General features: G+C 37.8%; 1 protein-coding gene across 1 annotated transcript in view; it reads right to left on the bottom strand.

Moving 5' to 3' along the window:
- PHLPP1 (PH domain and leucine rich repeat protein phosphatase 1) overlaps positions 1-21,357 on the bottom strand; it is a 221,752-nt gene that overhangs the window by 33,248 nt on the left and 167,147 nt on the right. The window contains exons 9-11 of the mRNA XM_012556372.2: positions 17,961-18,056; positions 10,255-10,410; positions 617-817 (exon numbers count right to left, since the gene is read on the bottom strand). Coding sequence (XP_012411826.1) covers positions 617-817; positions 10,255-10,410; positions 17,961-18,056 — 453 coding nt within the window. The remainder of the gene's footprint in view (positions 1-616; positions 818-10,254; positions 10,411-17,960; positions 18,057-21,357) is intronic.

The following is a 21,357-nucleotide window of genomic DNA, read 5'->3' as shown; positions in this document are numbered from 1 at the left end:
AGTTCTAACTTGTGAAGTGGATAAATGCCAATGAAATGGAAGCAGAGTAAACCCTTCATGACGGACTCAGTGTGCAGATTCACTCAAAGCTACATACAATGCCACTATTACCAAAAACTAGAAATGAAAATTAAAATAGAATTAAAAATATAATCTCAAGTCATGCGTTATTTGCAATGCCACAGTTTCCATGGTTGCATATGCCACCACTATTTTTCATACTATGTGCATGAATACAAAAGCTGGTAGGTAATAAAGAATCTTCAAGTTCCTAGTTTACATTCTGATTCCCACATGCCATATTAGGTTAATTTTTAAAAATTAATTTGATGCTTAAAAAGAAACAAAAGAAAAATATACCCACTAAATAACATTACTTTAAAATCATAAGAATATTCTAGTGGGTCTCTGGATACATTCATATTAGTAAAATCAATACATTCCTCATTAGGAGAATGTTAATCATGGCTTGTATAAAAGACAACTGTAACCAAGAATGAGAGAGGAAGAAGCTTTATATTCTCTGAAAAATAAACACTTTTTGCTTTCCCCTTTGCATCTGTGAATACGTTTTCAGCAATGCAATCAAACACACCACTTTCCGATCCTGCTTTACCTTGCTGGGAAACTTTGAAGTCGGTTATAGGCCATGTGGAGGATCTTCAGATGGGGGTGCCCTGTTAACAAGGGCACACACTTATCTGTGAGGCTGTTATTTGTCAAATACAACTCTTGTAAGATGCTGCTTGTCTCTTCAGAAAGTGTGGCTGGAGGGAGGGTTTCCAGTTTGTTCGCAGATGCATTCAGGAATCTCAGGCTACAACGACAAAATGCAACAAGACCCTGCTGATGAACCAAAGCTCAGAATCCTCAACAGACCTACAAGTTTTCTGATTGATGCCAGGCATACTAGAGGTGGAGTTCAGAAACAGGAATTAAAATTTTGCTATACGATACCTGACCCACTAGCTATGATAATGAACACAGCAGCTATCTATACATGATAAATACAAAGAAATATAAATCGTTAGAAAGCACAAAGGTGGGAGGAAGTGATTAATTCTACAGCTGGTGGGGGTGGAGGGGAAAGTGGTAAGATAAAGTTAATATTCTGAGTTAGGAAGAGAAAATAAATTATCTATTTTTTAATAAGATGGTTCTTTCTCATAGTAATAAAACAATTAGGCCTTAGATCACATACTACAAAGTTATACAGTGACTAAGTCCTTTCTAGTCAGGATATTTAAACCATTTTTCACTGAGATACATTCACAACTGTAAGAGATAGCTCCTTCTGTATTAAAATGAGGGTATACTGCGTAATTCCGTATTTATAAAGTTCAAAGACAGGCAAAACTATCTAAAGTTATTAGAAGTCAGGGTGTGGTTACTCTTGAGTGGCGGGTGGGAAGGCTTGTCAGTGTCTAGGAAGGGGCTTCCCGGGTTTGGATAATGTTCTGTTTCTTGATCTGGGCGCCGGTTACACAAGGATGTTCACTCTGAGAATATCCATCAAGTGGTGCTCTTATGATTTGGCCGCTTTTCTGATGGCACAGTGGTTAAAACACTTGACTGCTAACCGAAAGGTGGGCAGTTTGAACCCACCAGCCGCTCTGCAGGAGAAAGATGTGGCAATCTGTTTCTGTAAAGATTACAGCCTTGGAAACCCTATGAGGCAGTTATACTCTGTCCTATGGGGTCGCTACGAGTCGGAATCAACTCAACGGCAACAGGTTATTTATATTATACTTCTGGCACAGTGGTTAAGAGCTCGGCTGCTAACCAAAAGGTGGGCAGTTCAAATCCATCAGCCGCTCCTTGGAAACTCTATGGGGCAGTTCTACTCTGTCCTATAGGGTCGCTATCAGTCGGAATCGACTTCATGGCAATGAGTTTGGTTGTTTTTCTTTTTTTCAGAAAAATTTGCATGAAAGCAAAAAAATATATGTTTCCAGATGATAGACTGAACAATGGATAAAATCTAAAGTATGATTTTATACCCAAAATAACAAAAATTGTCAAAAACTGTATAATTCTTCCATAGCTTTGTGAACATAGATAAGTGCAAAATGCAAAGCTTGAGAGCTGAAACAGAGGCCTTGCTGTGATCAGGTTCCAAATCATTCCCAAGAAAAGGGAAGGACAGTGCAGGTACTGTGACATAAGTCAGGAGTTGGACAGATGACTCCCTCTTCAAATGGATCTCCAACTGCGAAGCCACAGCAACTGTAGAATTGAGCGGATTCAGCCCCTAGGACTCTCCTCCCATGGTCACAAGGTCAAATCTGCCTGGCCTCCCACCTGGGTCTACCCTGCAAGCGAACTTGGGCCATTCTCTCACTTCCAAATCACCTAGGCTTGATAGTATTAGATTGAGGATTATTCTGTTACTTTGTTAGGAAAAAATAATAAAATACTCCTTAAAATGAAAGCATATGAAATATCAGGTACATATTGACATTTGATCTTGGGTAAAAAGAAGGTTTTGTACTCAGGAGTCATCACCAGGACTGTCATTCCAAACTCTCAATCCACTGATTTAATTCTCCAATCTCGCACCTCCCCAAAACCTGCCCCTCCCCCACAAACCAATCCTTCTACTTATCTGAGGAAAAGCAGCTTCCCAAAAATAGAACATTTTCCATTAAAGAAACACGTATTCTGTTGACATTTAAAAAAAAAAAAAAGTCAGAGAAGGGTTGTACAGACCATAAATAGTCATGGGAAATTATAGTCGTGTGTGCTACAGAGAAGAAAATAAAGGTCATTCGTGCAGTTTTTGAAATGATTTTGAACTAGGAAGGAAACCAGTTTCAGCACCATAGCTCTTTAAAGTATTTTTGTAAGTCTGTTTCTTTAGGTCTTATTTATACGACCTGATTTGAGTGCCCTGTTAAGAACTTCTCCAATATAGAAATATTCTTACATTTTAATGCCCTAAAATATTACGGACTGGGGTTGGCTAGGAAACCATTGACGATCTCATTAAAATACAGTTCTCTAAGAAGTACGTAAGTAGAGATATATAAAAAAGAGAGAGGTGAGAGAATGAATTCACAAATGTTTGCGTATTTTTAGACTGGAAAAAGAGGGAATGATTTTTTGAAAGGAAAAAAAAAAAAAAAACAATGACAAGTGAACACCTACCTAGAAAGCTACAAAAGGGACTTGAAAACCCCTCACAGTATCTGAGTGAAGGAAACAAAGTGACTTCCAAAAAAGACTTGTCCTATCATCTTGTTGAAACTTTCTTGTACTTAAGGAGCTATACACCCTTCATGGACGATTAAGGGGGAAAAAAACCTGCACCCTACCCTCCAGGAAATGAAACTAAGTTAAAACTACATTGGCTGGTTCCAAAGGACTTCATTTGCACTGAGTAAAGTGTGACCTTCATCATCATGTTAGTTAGCGGTCAAAGAGCAAAACAATTGGACTAAACAGATTTCTGATTATAATGGTCTCAGAAAGTAAATTTGATACTCATCCTCTTAAAAATAAAACACTCCCCTCCTCCCCGCCCCTCCATATGTTTTGGCAGAAGACAAATTAAGTTGATTTAATGGTTGTGGTGTCATACTTCTAGCAGAATGAACAACAACTTTAATTGTGCAGATTTTCGCCTGTTTGGATAACAGCTTTACTGAATAAATAAATAAATAAGAATTAAATTCCTAAAGCACTGAGTTTGGTCTCACCTCAATATGATGTGATAACCACTTTATAGATTTTTGTAATAACTGTATAAAAAGATCATTTAATGTGCCAAGAGAGGTTTCATCCATATAGCCCTTCTCATTAGGCAACCCTCTTCTACTAAATCGAGAAACTGCAGTAACTCGACACCACTGCTTTCTGTTCATTTGTAGGGTGCTTTGTAGAGACACAGCTCTTTCCTATGCTCTACCTCATTGGATTCTCAATCATCCCAAAGAGTTCCCCCCTCATTGTATTTTACAAAAGACCGAAAACGAACCCGAGAAAAGTTAAATTACTTGGCAACGGTGAAACAGTAATCAGTGGCAGAGCCAGAAATAAAACCCAGATCTCTCTTCAGTCTCAAGAGTCCAGTGTTACCCAACACATCTCTCCAAAATTCAACTGTTAAAGAAAATATTAATAAAAACTTTTTCCTGAGGACATTTTTATGGGCCTTTTTACCCTCCCCTACAAAAAAAAATTTAAAAAAAAAACTGGAGGTCAAGCAGGGCACCTGCTTGGGTAACGCAAAGGCCACATGTGCACAGCACATGAAACTGAATTCATAAAACAAGTTAATCAACAGCATAGTACTCAATTCGAGAAAGTTTCTTAGCAGAAAGTGCAAAAGTCAGAGAGAACAGACACATATATGGCCCCTGCCATAAAGCATCTGGAAAGTCACCCACCACAGCAGTAAGACAAATCCATTTCCTGCTTCCCAAGCAATCGTTCTACTCTTCCCTGGCACATTCTGCCCAACCGTTCAGGTTCATCTAGGTGTTTCTGCCTTGTTTTGTTTGTTTGCTTTTTAGTAATTTCTAGCACATCCTTAAATTTTACAGCCAAATTCTGTCCTTGAAACAAAGCACAGGATTTTGTACCATACAGATTTACCTACTTGTAGGCATACCAGATATTCTGCATTTAAGTCATTTCTCTGAATATAGCCGTAAAATTCTTAACAAAATACTGACAAGTAGAATTCATCAATATATAAAAAGAATTATACACCATACCCACGTGGGGTTCATTCAAGGGATGCAAGGATGAATCAATAAGCAAAAATCACTCAACGTAACCTACCATATTAATAGGCTAAGGAAGAAAAATCACATGATTGTATTAATCAATGCAGAAAAAGCACTGGATAAAATTCAACACCGAGTCATGATTTAAAAAAAAAAATTCTTCAGAAAAACAGAAGTGGGATCATGGGGGAGCTTGTTAATCACACAAATCCCTAAGCTATCCCTCTAAAGTCTAAGTCAGTATGACTGTGATAAGGACCAGAAATTTGTATGTTTAACAAGCATTCCAGGGATTCTGAAGACACACTTTGAGAAACACTGTTTTATTCCACTATGGCTCTCAAAACATCTGAACTTTACTAGATAGCTCTCTTCACTAAAAAACACAGTGCAGGCAATTTAACTCTTCAAAATGCCAGAAATAATCTGTCTTTGCCAAAAGGCAGGAGATGTTATGGTCAATTGATCTTGTTCTCTACAATTTTTTCTTCTCTTTTAGCCCCCATGGTATTTACACATATTCTGTCTGAGTCACTGAAACTCATGGTCTGGAACGTGACTAATACTCTGGGGATATTTAATAAATATAAAAGGAACAATTAGCATGTACTTCATTTGCATATACATTCCCCACTCCCACACCTGAAAATACCTTACTCTGCTCCAACTAGGGATTAAAACAGACCCTAATGTCAGCCCACAACAATAATCTACAAATATCCTTCACAGGGTCCATTTTGGCTTGACTAATTAGACTGACTTCATCAGGATGAGAGTGCTGATGCTAGGGGGACAGGGAGTTGGTGAGCACCAAGATTTCAGGAAGGAACAGAAGGATGGCAGAACCTCAGACAGCTTCTTATGCACTCCGCTGACCCAGGGGGAATATCTACTCCCCACCCCGCCCATCTGTTGATGAAAACTGACTATCTGAAACGCTTCTGGGGGCTTCCATCAAGACAATCTCAACTCAAAACAAAAAGAGGTAACATGAGGAATCCAGGCCCGTAAGATCCAGAATAGAATATGATCCAGTTCACCCAACAGAACATATGGTCCATCATATTTCATATTTGTCTATAGCTTTTGAGCTGCCAGTGAAGAGCAAGTCAAAATAAACAAAACTCAAAGATAAATTTGGAGAGTAAATTCATAAGCTGAAATTGCTATTAAGTCATAAGAATTTTAAAAAAATTGTCTGAAGTTTTGAAAGGAAGATGAAAATGTTACTAAGTCATTTAATTTAAAGTAGAGTTCCTCAAATAACTTCTTGCTACCAGGTAAAGCAAATTGATATGTACTACTCTAAAATAACATTTAACAGACAACATCATGTAATTAAAACCATGAGATTACACCTAAATCTACTTGAGCAAGAAAGATTCAGAGCTAAAGAAAAACTCCCAAGAAAGAGAGGGGAAGTGTGGTCTTTTGCTCTGTACACATTCTTCTGAAGCTCTTTTGAAGTGTCAAGCTACCACTTCCACTCAGAGCATGAACTAAGCCATTTTTAACTTATAGAACACTTGTACTCAGGCCCACTCCTCAGTTACATAACCAAACACAGAACTGGTAACAATAGTTTATTATCATAAAAAATGCATGAAAAAAGGAGCAGCTATATCTTTTTTTTAAGATTTGGATTATGCATCAGAGACTGGAAAGATTCTTTCCATAAAAACACTCTTTAATGCTTTAAATTTAATGTCTTCTGGGTTGACCTGATTCCACAACTATCTGCACTAGTTTATTTCTTCTCCCCCAAACTCATCATACCAATTACACAAGATGTGTACATTTTCCTAAATATAAATTATGCATCAATTTAAAAATAAAAAAAATATATAATAAAAACTTCTTTAAAAGGTTGGGGGTAGTAGGTAAAACCTCTACTGTTTAGGTTTTGGAAAGGGGATAAGTAAAAACATTAACTCTTTAAGAAGCAGTAGTTTGGTGGGAATCATTATAAAACCTTCCATTTTTCTTGTCTTCTAACAAGTGAAATAATACAAAGATGTGGTTTAAATAAGAGCTACAGGCAGTGCCAGGATTAGGATCGAGATCCTTTCCTACGTCTGTCTTTAAGTCGAATTTGAGGTAAGTCAGAACAGGTCCATACAGTTCTTATTTAGCGTCAGTCAAATGTTTGTCTTAGGATATAGTATATATCTTACCTTTCTGTGCATATAAAATACTTAACAAACACTTTCAAACTGCGCAGTGTTTTCATGAGTGTCACAAAGTAGTGAGTGTGTTTGTTATTATGACTCATTGTATTTAACTCAAATTTTAATACAGTAGGCTTTATGGTAGTCCATTCTTAAGTATAAGTTGTCAGTAAGTTGGACTTCGTAACCCAGAGACTGCCTGTAATCATTTCTGCCCCACCCCCATCATAATCCTATCTGCCTGAGATAACCAAACCTCTGAACGTTTTGTTCTGACTCAGAGTGATGACTAACTAGACCAGTTGCTATGCTATGCTGGAAATGTAGCTTATTATATTGGTTGGAAAACAGAGGCACTGGAATATGCCTTCCTAAAAAGGTTTCATGGCTCACCTTTTTTAGTCATTGGCTTCTCTCTCATAAAACTGGAATGTTTGCTCCTTATTTCACCCAATCCCTTGTTCTAGGGAGTCCTTACTCCAGAACTCTCCTGTGCCAGAGACGCATTTAGCATGGCCCTGCCATCCTCTCTCAAGACCTACAGAGGCTGGCTAACTCCCCCCACAATAGCCTCTATTTTCCAAAATACAGATAGACCATTCTGCTTGGACTATGGTCATTTCTGCCTACTTGCCTTTAAAGTATACTGTTAGCTTAGCTTATACTGTTCTCCATAACAGCAATGTCTTCCTTTAGTGACTCAACTCAGGTCCTAATTTTTCCACGGTACATTACTAGAAATACTCCAGTTCATACAAGCTTCCCTTTTCCAACTTACAGATTCCATGTGGGAAGTGTATACAATCTGCAAGACGAGAAAACTGAGGTTTAGAGTGACCTGCACACGGTCGCAAACTCAGCAATCAACACAGCACTTGCTCTCAATCCTTGGGGTTGTCAGAACCACCTGTCGGCCAACCAAAACCTGCACTTGCTATTGCTCAAATCCTGGTCTAAACATGTATAAGCATGAAAACACAGTCTTCTCGACTACACTGTGAGCCCCTCTAGAAATATGTTGTTCCACAGTGCCAAGCACACTCACTGACTACATACTGACTGACTCTAGAGAATGAAAAATTTATATAGAGTTGTCCTTTTAAAATCAAATCCACGCAAATGAATACAGATAAGAATGACTATTATCTATTAGAGACATTTGCCTACTCTATTACCCATGAACTTACCTGTCTTGGCCAAGGACAGGAGCTGCCAATACTGTCCCAGAGAGAAATGGTTTTCTCTCACCCAAAAACCAAACTCACTGCTGTCGAGTAGTTCCAACTCATAGCAACCTGAAAGGACAGAGAAGAACTGTCCCATAGGGTTTCCAAGGCTGTAATCTTTATGGAAGCAGACTACCACATCTTTCTCCTTTGGAGCAGCTGGCGGGCTCAAACCACTGAAATTTCTGTTAGTAGCTGAGTGCTTTAACCACTGCACCACCAGGGCCCACTTCCCTCACTCAAAGACCGCCAAAACCTGAATCCATCTACTACTCTATTTATTTCTATAGATTCAGTGTTGACCTCTAGAGGAACAAGATTTTCATTACAAATCTGCACCCCAGTTTTGTCTAGTTTACCTTATGAAAGAAAACACAAAATTTCAATGTAATTTCTAATTCTCAGCAGGAGAGGATATAGTGTTCACAACAACAAAAGCATACATGTAGAGCTACCTGTATGCTACACATCATATTCTGATACAGTGCAAAAGCAATGATCTTGAAACACTGCCCTTATTGTAGGAGGAATGCCACAGCACTGGTCAATTACGATATGACAAACCCATTGCCTCACAATTTCATCATTTCTCTATATTTGTTCTAACAGGGATTCATTGTAACATAAATATATTGAAGATAATGTAAAAAAAAAAAAAAAGGCGAGGAAAATAAAACAGAAGGAGAAGGAAGGGAATGCTGGAAAAGTTCTGTACCTTCATCTGGGTGATGGTTACACAGGTACATACATACATGAAAATTCATTGAGCAGTGCACTTAAGAGTTGTACATTTTACTGAAGGTAAGTTATATCTTCATTTAAAAAAAAGATTAAAAAAATGGAAGAGAGGGGAAAAAAATCCAGGAATGAGAGCAGCATTTAAAAGTCATTAAATTCTATCATTCATTAAGCAAATATTTGTTGAACACCTTGCTTGTTCCAGACACCACACAAGATATTGAGGATAAAACTACAGTTAAGACACAGTCATTGGCCTCAGAGTTTATAATCCAGTGGTGGAGACAGACAAGTAAACAAGAAATTACAACACAGTGTGCGGTAAGTAGAGGACAGAAGTACGTGCAGGGGACTTGGGAACATATGATGGGGTATCTAACTCAGCTTAGGAGAGCCAGAGTTCTCAGACTGCTGTTTCATCCATGAAAAATCTTACATGCTAAAACCTACCTAAAACAATTTTGTTAAAGCAAAAAGATCCATCATCATTTTCTTCTCTTCAGTTCTAGGAGCATAAAAAAATGTAACTTTTTTGTCTTCATAATAAGGTACACTAAAAGTGACATCCTTCATATTGTCTCTAAAGTTATAGTTGGTCACTAAAACTAAACATCAGCAGAAGTTGAAATGATTCAGGCCACCAGGCTATGGAGTATTTTAGTACAACTCAACAAGGGAATAATCCGGGCTCTCAGGCAAACAAGATGTTCCAAAGTTAACAGTCACAGTTACTTAAAGCTTTCTTTAAAGAAAGTTCTGCATGTAGCAACACTTCACAGAAAACAGAATTTTAGTGTTTAAACTAGCCCCTCCCCCCCCAAATCAAAATAACTTCTTTAGAATGCTTCGTGAAACAAGTTATAAATATTTAGAAAAATTTTGTTTGTTCAAAGTAAAACAGTTTACTTAAATGTGAGGGGAAAACTGTAGTAAAGAACGACTGGTAAAAACAAAACAAAACAAACCTAGCAAACTTTAGGAAAATCTATCTCTGTCACCAAAGTCATGAACATGTGAAAGCAGGAACAGAGAATCTTAAGATAATTAAGTAAAGCCTGTGAAGTGGCCTGTGCAAGTCTGAACCAGGCAGCAATACAGGAGTATACCTTTCATCCTTTTTTACCTACACCCCCATAACACATACCTATGTACAACTTAACCTACATCTCTTCTCTAGAAAGCAGAGAAATTAATAAAGAATCTATAGGATACCCACACCTCCATCCCCTACAGAATGGTCAAAGAAGTGGCTGGCAAAACCATGTTTTCATTAGTCTAGGACAGATGGACAATCAGCAAGTTCACACATGTATCTCAGACCACACAAGACAAGAATGCTAATGGGGTGTTATTTTACAGACAGAGAAGAGTAAATAGAACGAGCTGCTTTACCTGTCAGCCTTCATCAGAAGGTTGGGCGGCAGTTCAAGGAGCTGGTTGTGTTGCACGTCCAAGACCTCCACTGAGGTTCTTTCTAGCCTTTCAGGTAGCCTTGTCAGCTGGTTGTGTCCTGCCAGTAGTTTCCGAAGACTACTATTACAAAACAAGCTAGACAAAAAGGGACAAGAGACAGAAGGCAACTTACTTAGAGCTAATTTGGAGTAACGATTAAAAAACGATTAACAGCAAGAGGATACCTAAAATTCTCTAAAAATCATAAATTCATGCCGAGTAACTTAAAGTTCATTTTAACGTAAGCTCAAACTTGGAACTGTTTATATTTCAATACTTGTCATGCTTTAAAAAGAGTAGGGATGAAAGGAACTATGAAAAGGGATATTGAGCAAAGAAGCTCCTTAGTAAAAGAAGAAAAAGTTTCACAGAAGTTAATCCTGACTAATGTGATTGTTAGATAAACAAGGCAAGCTTTAAAAGGCACTGTGCTTCGCAGTGGTTAAACGCTACCGTTGCTAACCAAAAGGTCAGCAGTTCGAATCCGTCAGCTGCTCCTTGGAAACCCTATGGGGCAGTTCTACTCTGTCTTATAGGGTCACTATGGTCGGAATCGACTCAACGGCAACAGGTTTGGTGTGTGTGTGCATGCGTGCGCGCTTCTCCAAGGTAGGGGTTTGGGTCCTGTATTAACCCTAGAATGCCTGGTTGTATTAGATTTTTAATAAAATACAGCAGAGCAGTCTTTACCTACAGGATCAACATTAAAAAGGATACTTCTATCCAATTAAACTAAAAAAAAAAAAAGCCAACTAAGGAAAGGTTACATCTTTTCTCAGTTACTACCTTTCACCTTCCCCCTTTCCTTACTTCCCTGAGTCTGTATATTTTTGTTTTCTCTTTGGTTTAATCCTAGACCAAAGTAGAGACTCCTTCCTGAAGAGATTAGAATACAGTTAACCCACTATTTTCTTTGGAGCCTTGAAGAGTTGTTTGGAAGCATGGCTGTGCTTCTATTGGTTATCAGAACTGTAACCAAGATGACTACTTGCTAAACTCATGTAAATCTGCATTATGACCACTTCAGACTTCCCTACAGTTGTAGAGAATAAAACAAGCCCTGGGTTTAAACACAGAAATCTGCGGACTGTGGAACAGTGATGTTATGATTTCCACCACGATCACTATGGAATAAGAACCCATGCTGTCGAAGAGCAGGGCTTCTTCATCCACTTCCTATTTTCCATCATTCTGACTCTCATTCTCTGGTGTCCAAAGTTAACATTACAGTACACTACAGCCATAACTTTATTCACTCACAGAGACAAAAGCAACCTGTTTCAAGAGTGTGATACCACAGGCCACCATGAAAGATATCTGAAATGCCTAACTTCGGAGGTTTAAATATCAGTGTGGCGAGACAGATGATCTAGAACAGTCATTCAGTCAGTTATGCTGGGGGTGGGAGGTCACAGGGCACAGTCTCTCTGTAATGGTCACTTCAAGTCAAAAATTCAGGCTTCATGTAACCAATTTTACTACCTTGCTGCGCCTGAGGTACAAATTAGGATTCACAGAAGGTGGTATGGGGTTATCTATTATTTTCACATATATATTTTCTCTATCCTTTAATACAAGAATAACGGAAGACAGGTGACAAAATCCTTATCTTGACTTTTCCAATTAAAAAGTAGATTTGATAAACTCCAAGAAGAGTGTTGAATACTTACTACAGGATTTAGTTCAATTATTTTGAATACTATCTAAGCATTAAAATATCTTCTTTCCCTTTTAATATATTTCCACTTCTAAATATCCATTTCTGTTGTGTCAGTGCCTTCACCTACCTCACTTAAACAAAGCATGATTATTAAATTATTCTCTAATGAATATTAGAGAGTATTACATCAATGATAGGGCTGATACAGTTAGTGACTAACAGACATCATAAAAGCCAAAACAATCCATATTATTTTTGTCAATTAAAACAACAACAACACAGAAGAAAACACTGTTTAAATTCTTTGACAACAGAGCATTTGGGGTTTGTTTTGAATAAGCATTTGTTTGGATCCAAAAAAACAAAAGTCCGTAAAAAGAGCACAACAAATCTAAGATTAATTAACTTTCGGGAAAATTGGGTAAAATATCAGTTATCTTGTGTTTATCTGTTTATATATAGATACCTTTCCTGTAGCCTATAGTGAAACAGGCCTTCAACTCCACTGTGCTATCTGCTGGCTTGTGCTGCAGGGATGCTCTAAAGATGCCATTTGTGGCACAAATGCTTAATATGAGATGGCACAGTTCAACATACTCCATTTTGCTTGAATTTTGTATAGACTTACTGATCTGTTAACAAGACCTTCAGTGAATAAGTGTGTTGCGTGTGTGAGGGGAGGTTGGTGGGTGTCTTAGTCATCTAGTGCTGCCATAACAGAAATATCACAAGTGGATGGTTTTAACGAGGAGAAGTTTATTTCCTTACAGTCAAAGTAGGCTAAAAGTCCAAATTCAAGGTATCACCTCCAGGGGAAGGCTTTCTCTCTCTCTCGGCCTTCTCATCAGTGTTCCCCCAGACTAGGAGCTTCTCAGCCCAGGGACCCTGGTCCAAAGGACGTGCTCTGCTCCCGGCACTGCTTTCTTGATGGTATGAGGTCCCTCTGTCTCACTGCTCACTTCAGTCTTTTATATCTCAAGAGATTGCCTCAGGACACAATCCAGTCTTGTAGATCAGGTCCTCCCTAACACAACTGCCACCCATCCTCCCTCATTAACACCATAGAGGCAGGTTTACAACATACAGGAAAATCACACAGTACCAGGAGTCATGGCCTAGCCAAATTGATACACAGATTTTTTGGGGGACATAATTCAAACCATGACAGTGGGGTAGAGAGAAAATAGGAGGAAAGATATGGTGAAACCTTTCTTCAACTTTTTAATTCACATTAGTTAGTAGCCTGTTTTCATTGCTGCTGTTCCTCTTCTAAAAGGGATGAGACACACAGAACGGACAGACAGGGAAACACACACACACTTTCTCTCTCTATGCTGTCCACAGGGCACACTTCCAAAGTATTTCTCTTGACAATGATGATAGGTGTTCTGGGTCACCTAAATGCCCAATTAGTGCACATAATACCCCAGGACAGAAAGCATTTTCAAATGGATGACTGAATTTACAGACAGAATGTGGCTGAGGAACAAAGTAACATTAATGGAGCCTTCTAGGGACTGAAATGTAACTCTGAGTTCTTTTATAACAGCTAATATTCTAACACAGTGCCATTCAATAGAAATATAATGTAAGCCACATACATAATTTAAAATTTTCTAGTAGCCACATTAAAAAATATAAAAAGAAATAGGTGGATTAATTTTATAGTCTATTTCATTTGTTTGGATATATACCCGATATATCCTAAATATTAACATGTGATTAACATAAAAGATTGTTAATGAGATATTTTGCATCCAGTGTATATTTTATACCTACAGCACTTCTCAATCAGGACTAGTCATATTTCAAGTGCTCAATAGCTACATGTGGCTAGGGGCTACCATACTGGACAGTGCAATTCTAACACATTTGCCAAGCTTACCAAGCATGTATATTTTATAATTCTTATTCTTTAAAAGAAAACAAAACGATATTGATCATATACCTTTAAAGATCATGCCTCTACAGTAAATACTTACTCTGAAATGGTGACATACAATTATTTGATATTTTTGACTGCATACATTCAAGTAAACAATGGACTTCCTCTACTCAGTGATTGCCTGAGAATAGTGAAAATAGCTATACTTCAGCTGTTTAAAACAGTAGCAACCAGCCACAAGAGGCTATTTACATTAATTAAAATTAAATAAAACTAAAAATTCCGTTCCTCACTCCCACTAGTCACATTTCAAGTGCCCAAAAGCTACATGTGGCTAGCAGATGCCATATTTGACGGTCCTCATAGAAAGTTCTACAGGACAGCGCCGAGACAGACTACTCTTCTGGTTATTAATTGCATGGCTAGTCACTAATAGTCCAGTAATATTTTGTGCCACCATTAGTCAACTAAAAATTAAGATACCTGTCTGCATCTGTGGACACTGGAGAGCATCACATGGCTATCTAACAAATCTTACAATAAAACCAAATTATGAAATAAAAAAATAACACACATAGAGAGATTAGAGAAGGAAAGAGAAGTTGTGGGCTCTTCTACTGCCAATTCATATCAAGAAAATCAAAATCTAGTTTGTTCTTTCTAGCAATCTAACAATCATAAACACAGGCATACCTCATTCTATTGAGTTTCGCTGATACTGTTTTTTACAAACTGAAAGTCTGTGGTAACCCTGTGTTGAACAAGTCTATTGGCGCCATCTTTCCAACAGCATGTGCTCACTTCGTGTCTCTGTGTCATATTTTGGTAATTCTCGAAATATGCAGCGGTTATGGTGATCTGTAATCAGTAATCTTTGATATTACCATTGTAATTGTTTTGGGGTGTCATGAACCATGCCCATATAAGACAGTGAACTTAATTGATAAATGTTGTATGTGTTCTGACTGCTCCACCGACTGTCCCTATTCCCTGAGTCACGAAAATACTGAAATTGGGCCAGTCAATGACCCTATAATGGCCTCTAAGTGTTGAAGTGAAAGGAAGAGTGGCACATCTCTCACTTTAAATCAAAAGCTACAAATGATTAAGCTTAGTAAGAAAGGCAAGTCAAAAGCCCAGAAAGGCTGAAAGCTAGGCCTCTTGTACCAAACAGCCAAGTTGTGAATGCAAAGGAAAAGTTCTTGAAGGAAATTAAAAGTGCCACTCCAGTGAACACATGAATGATAAGAAACCGAAACAGCCTTATTGCTGATATGGAGAAAGTTTTAGTGGTTTGTATAGATCACACCAGCCAAAACATTCCCTTAAGCCAAACCCTAATCCAGAGCAAGGCCCTAACTCTCTTCAATTGTATGAAGGCTGAGAGAGGTGAGGAGGCTGCAGAAGAAAAGTTTGAAGCTAGCAGAGGTTTGTTCATGAGGTTTAAGGAAAGAAGCCATCTCCATAACATGAAAGTACAAGGTGAAGCAGCAAGTGCTGACGTAGGAGGTGCAGCAAGTTACCCAGAAGATCTAGCTAAGATAATTGATGAAGGTGGCTACACTAAACAACAGATTTTCAATGTAGACGAAATAGCCTAATATTGGAAGAAGATGCCATCTAGGACTTCAATAGCTAGAGAGGAGAAGTACAATGCCTTGTTTCAAAGCTTCAAAGGATAGACTGACTCTCGTTAGGGCCTAATGCAGCTGGTGATTTTAAGTTGAAGCCAATGCTCGTTCACCATTCCGAAAATCCTAGGGCCCTTAAGAATTATGCTAAATCTACTCTGCCTATGCTCTATAAATGGAACAGCAAAGCCTGGATGACAGCACATCTGTTTACAACATAGTTTACTGAATATTTTAAGCTCACTGTTGAGCCCTACTGCTCAGAAAAAAAAGATTCCCTTCGAAGTATTACTGCTGCTTGACAATGCACCTCGTCACCCAAGAGCTCTGATGGACACTAATGTTGTTTTCATGCCTGCTAACACAACATCCATTCTGCAGCCCACGGGTCAAGGAGTAATTTCGACTTTCAAGTCTTATTTAAGAAATACATTTTGTAAGGCTATACCTGCACAGACAGTGATTCTTCTGATGGATCTGGGCAAAGTAAATGGAAAACTTTCTGGAAAAGATTCAGCATTCTAGATGCCATTAAGAACTTTGTGATTCATGGGAGGAGGTCACAATATCAACATTAACAGGAATTTGGAAGAAGTTGATTTCAACCCTCATGGATAACTTTGAGGGGGTTCAAGACTTCAGCGCAGGAAGTAACTGCAGATGTGGTGGAAACAGCAAGAGAACTAGAATTAGAAGTGGAGCCTGAAGATGTGACTGAATTGCTGCAATCTCATGGTAAGACTTTAACGGATGAGGAGTTGCTTCTTATGGATGAGCAAAGAAAGTGGTTTCTTGAGATGGAACCTACTCCTGGTGAAGATGCCACGAACATCGTTGAAATGACAACAAAGGATTTAGAATATTACATAAACTTAGTTGATAAAGCAGTGGCAGGGTTTGAGAGGATTGACTCCAATTTTGAAAGAAGTTCTACTGTGGGTAAAATGCTATCAAGCAGCATCACTCACTACAGAGAGTGCAAACGTCACTGTTATATTAATTTAAGAAACTGCCACAGCCACCCCAATCTTCAGCACCACCACCCTGATCAGTCAGTAGCCATCAACACTGAGGCAAGATCCTCCACCAGCAAAAAGATTATGACTCACTGAAGCCTCAGATAATGGTTATCATTTTTTTAGCAATGAAGTATTTTTTTAAATTGTGTTTTAGGTGAAAGTTTGCATCCCAAATTAGTTTCTCACTCAAAAATTTATACACAAATTGTTTTGTGATATTGGCTGCAATCCCCGCAATGTGTTAGCATTCTCCCTCTTTCTCTTTACACTGGGTTCCCCGTGTCCAATCGTCCACATTTCCTGTCCCTTCCTGCCTTCTCAGATTGGCCTTTGGGCAAATGTTGCCCATTAGATCTCCTATACATGATTGAACTAAGAAGTATGCTCCTCACATGTGTTATTGTTTGTTTTATATGCCTGTCTAATCTCTGGCTGAAAGGCGGACTTCGGGAGTGGCTTCAATTGCATTTGCAGGGTATCCAGGGGCCATATTCTCGGGGATCCCTCCAGGTTCTGTCAGACCAGTAAGTCTGGTCTTTTTTTTTTTTTTTGTGAACTTCAGTTTTGTTCTACATTCTTCTCCTGCTCTGTCTCTCAGTCTGGAACCCTCTATTGTGATCCCTGTCAGAGTGGCTGGAAGTGCTAGCTGAATACTATCTATTTCTTCTGGGCTCAGGCTGGTGGAGGCTGTGGTTCACGTGGTTGCTTAGTCCTTTGGGATATTTTCCTTGCGTCTTTGGTTTTCTTCATTCTCCTTTGCTGCAAACGCGATGTGACCAATAGATGTATTTTAGATGGCTGATCACAAGTTTTTAAGACCCCAGACAGCAATAAAGTATTTTCTAATTAACATATGTACATTGTTTTTTTAGACATAATGTTACTGCATACTTAACAGACTACAGTATAATGTAATCATAACTTTTATATGCACTGGGAAACCAAAAAAATTGTGACTTGCTTTATTGTGATATTCGCTTTGTTGCGGTGGTCTGGAACCAAACTGAAATATCTCTGAGGTATGCCTGTACTCTTTTTCAAAGTTATGTTTGAGGGAAACAAATATTTGTAATGGGTTAGGTAGAGATATGTTAAGTTCATGGATACAAGTGGTAGATTCTGAAAGGATTAAGATTCCAGAGGTGAACCAATCACATTATTTGTCAAGTCTTCGAACGTTTCTTTCGGCTCATTTTAAAATGTCTAACAAGCTCCGTCCCCTGCGTGGCTTTGAAAAGCCTGGCTGAGAGACAAAGCCTCACTCTGCTTTTCACTGCATGAATAGAGTTTGTAACTTGAAGACCCTACATGAGGGAAAAGACACCAACTAAGATTTTAAAACAAACTCTTTTTAGAGGTTCATAATAACAAGTTAAACATGGAATCAGCTAATTTTTTTTTTTAATTGCTTAGCTTATTTGAAATTTACTCACTTGATATGCCATACTCACCGTGCAGGAAGCTCACATATTTGATTACGGCCAATATCCAAAACTTCCAGCTTTCGGCTTTCACATACCCACTCAGGCACATTTTCTAAGCGGTTCCTAGACACAAGAATATAAGAGTCTTTGGTTTGAATTGGAATTTGGTCTAAAATGTGATTCTGAAAATAATTACAAAGAATAAATAAAACTTCAAATGAAGTACCAAACTATAGTCAGTATAAATCAAAAGGATATGCGTGTTCATTTTAATCTAGAAGATGAATTGTGTTAAGGGAAAAGAAACAAGGAAAAAGTGAGAAGGACATTAGTTACATCATCTGCATTATTTCTAAAGCCTAAAAAGTCTATGGTTCCCAGAACTACTTACCTAAAAAGTCTACAGACCCAAGCAGGGTTAGGGGAGGATACTTTATATTGGAACACACACACACACACACACATGCATGCATGCATGCACGCACACACACGCGCACACACACACTCCAGTTAAATCAACAGTCAAATGGCATAAAATAGTTTTATTTTCAAATTTGCATTTTACCCTTAACATTAAAATACTTCTCAATTCTAACTGGCTTCATGAAAGCACAGTCATACATAAATGAGAGGCATGAAAAGTGACTTTCAGATGGCAGCAGTGAAAGCGTGCACTGACAATTAATTAAAAAAAAAAAAAAAGTTGTCGTTGAGTTGATTCTGACTTATGGAGTAGAACTATGTTCCACAGGGTTTTCAATGGCTGATTTTTCAAATACTCAGGATTAAATATTTGAAAATATTTACATAGGCATTAGATGGTAATTATAATTACCAGAAACAAGTGAACAAAAAGAATGGTGACTTTAATTATTAAGTGAATTGAATGGTCAACTTAGACAAACTTACTATAGTTGAATGCCTCCATACACTGTTAGCCTTTTGCCTTCTTTTTAAATATATGAAGTAATCAAGCACAAAGAATCTAAAATGGTGTATATATTATGACTACAATTCTTTAAAACCAGATTTAATAATTGGGTAAAAATACGATGCTTGGGACAAGAGCTATACGATGCTAGAGCAAAAGTAAAAATAGGTGTGATGTTTACGTGGTGCAATTGTGTGTTATTTAAAAATCATTTTCTCTAATTGTGTTATTAATTTTTCATTTAAAATATAGAAATAGAAGGCATTATTTTCTGCTTAGTGTTTATATAGGCACACATGGTTCCAGCTCTGAATCCCTAAAGATAGAGGCACTTAATTATTTTATTTTCTAGTAATTGACTTCTAAAATAACTCGAAAAGACTAAGGAATGAAAGTATCCCTCAGTATAAGTAACTTGAATATACAGAAATTAAAACTTCTATAAATGATAAAATCACCTGGAACTTTGAATTTGAGGAACCCTAAAAATCTAGCAAGGAGCCCCAGTGGTGCAGTGGTTAAGCACTTAGCTGCCAACCTAAAGGTTGCTGGCTCGAACCCACCAGCCACTCCGAGGGAGAAAAATGTGGCAGTCTGCTTCCACAAAGATGGAAACTCTCACCTAAAGTACAATAAAAAAAATTTAAAAAAAAGATGGAAACCCTATGGGGCAGTTCTACTCTGTCCTATAGGGTCACTATGAGTCAGAATCTATTTCATGGCAATGGGTTTCGGTTTTTTTAAAAGACCTAGCAAGCACTATGATTGACAGCTCAGTTCCTGTAGATAATACAAATACTCATATAATAAGAGGAGAGTTCAATAGTTATGCAAGGGCAATCAGAGGATTTCTAAAGTCCTATAGTTTGGGAGGTGGACAGGGCAGAGCATGTTACAGTGAAAATTCTGTACGTAAGAAAGAGTTATGAAAGGAAGGTGACCAGCAATTAATTGGCAGACTTCAGAGACAAGCATGACATGAGAGTTCCTCATTTGGTCTCACTTAGGGGTTTCAATGGGAACCTTTTACCAATTATATTCTATAAATCAAAAGGTAAATAGATTCACTACATGGCCAACTCTGAAATAAATCTGTTCAAGATATTTACATACACCCATGTACGTAAATTCCATTGTTGTTGTACTGTTTTTATTAAAAAGCTGAAGACAACATGTAGGGCTGACAGAAAAAAAAAAGGAGCTTAATCAGGTAATTTCTGACTTTAAGTTCACTAAGTTAAAAAAAAAAAACTTGATATATATTTAGTAGGAAATGTATGAAGTGCAACTCTTAGAGGATTTTGTAATTTTATAGTTATAAATTTACAGTGAAATTGGAATGGCAATAATTCTTACAATAGCTAAATATCGACATATTCTTACATAATTATGATTAAGTATATTATTAAAACCCTGGTGGTGCAGTTGTTAAGAGCTCAGCTGGTCATCAAAAGGTTGGCAGTTTAAATCCACCAGCCATTCTTTGGAAAACCTATGGGGCAGTTCTACTCTGTCCTGTAGGGTTGCTGTGAGTTGGTATTGGCTCAGTGGCAATGTGTTTGGTTTTGTTTTGGTTTATATTATTAAAATAACTGATCTTTGTGTATTTTTATGACAAAAGGCAAATTCTGTGCATGAAAAATAACAAGCAGTTGTAATTACGAAGTAAGGTGACTGTTCTCTTAACATACCAGAATTGGCATGCTGAAATAGGTTAACAGATGTCACCTTGAGGCGGCCACATACTCCTGTGTGCTCTGGTTGTTCAAAAAAACTTGGGGATATTCCTTTGGAATTACCTTCAAAGTGAGTTTCAATTTTAGAGTGTTAAAATTATTAAAGTTTAATTTCTGTAAATAAATGCTATAGACAGAGTCAGCCTTACCTGTGTGCCTGCAGGAAAAAGTCTACTATGACTGTTATGGGAAAGGTGCATACGTGATGGACTGCAGAGGTGAACTTGTATACAAAAGTGTATATTCACAAATGAGCCAGAAAACTGAGCGAGATAGATAGAATTCCTATTTTGGTAGGCTTAATCGCTATTTTTTAAGGCTCTTTTACTCCAAATTCTATACTATGAAAACCTGAATCTAGTTTGTTCCTTCTAGCAATCCAACAATCATAAACGCTCTTTTTCAAAGTTATGTTTGAGGGAAAACAAATACAGCAAAATAACAATAAGGGGGAAAAAATCAAAGAAATATAGTACAATATGGTTTTTAAAAATGAATTTTTACCATTTCAAGGAAAGACACTAAAACATGGTTGAGGACTTCCGGCAAAATGGCGCTCTAGGCAGAAGCACCACACCATCCCTCCACAGCAAAGATCAAAAAAACTAAGCCGAACAGAGAAAACAACAATCCTGAAACCCTAAAACATCAAATGAAGAGATAAAAACTCAGCCAAGCACCCAATGGAGAGAAAAAACTGACAGAGAACGGAGAGCGAGGAGAGATTCATGCAGAGGTCCCCTATCAGCTAACGCAG

The sequence above is a fragment of the Trichechus manatus genome, unplaced genomic scaffold, assembly GCF_000243295.1.
Source record: "Trichechus manatus latirostris isolate Lorelei unplaced genomic scaffold, TriManLat1.0 scaffold00063, whole genome shotgun sequence".
NCBI classification, from domain to species: domain Eukaryota; kingdom Metazoa; phylum Chordata; class Mammalia; order Sirenia; family Trichechidae; genus Trichechus; species Trichechus manatus.
This window is presented reverse-complemented; position numbering and strand designations above follow the sequence as displayed.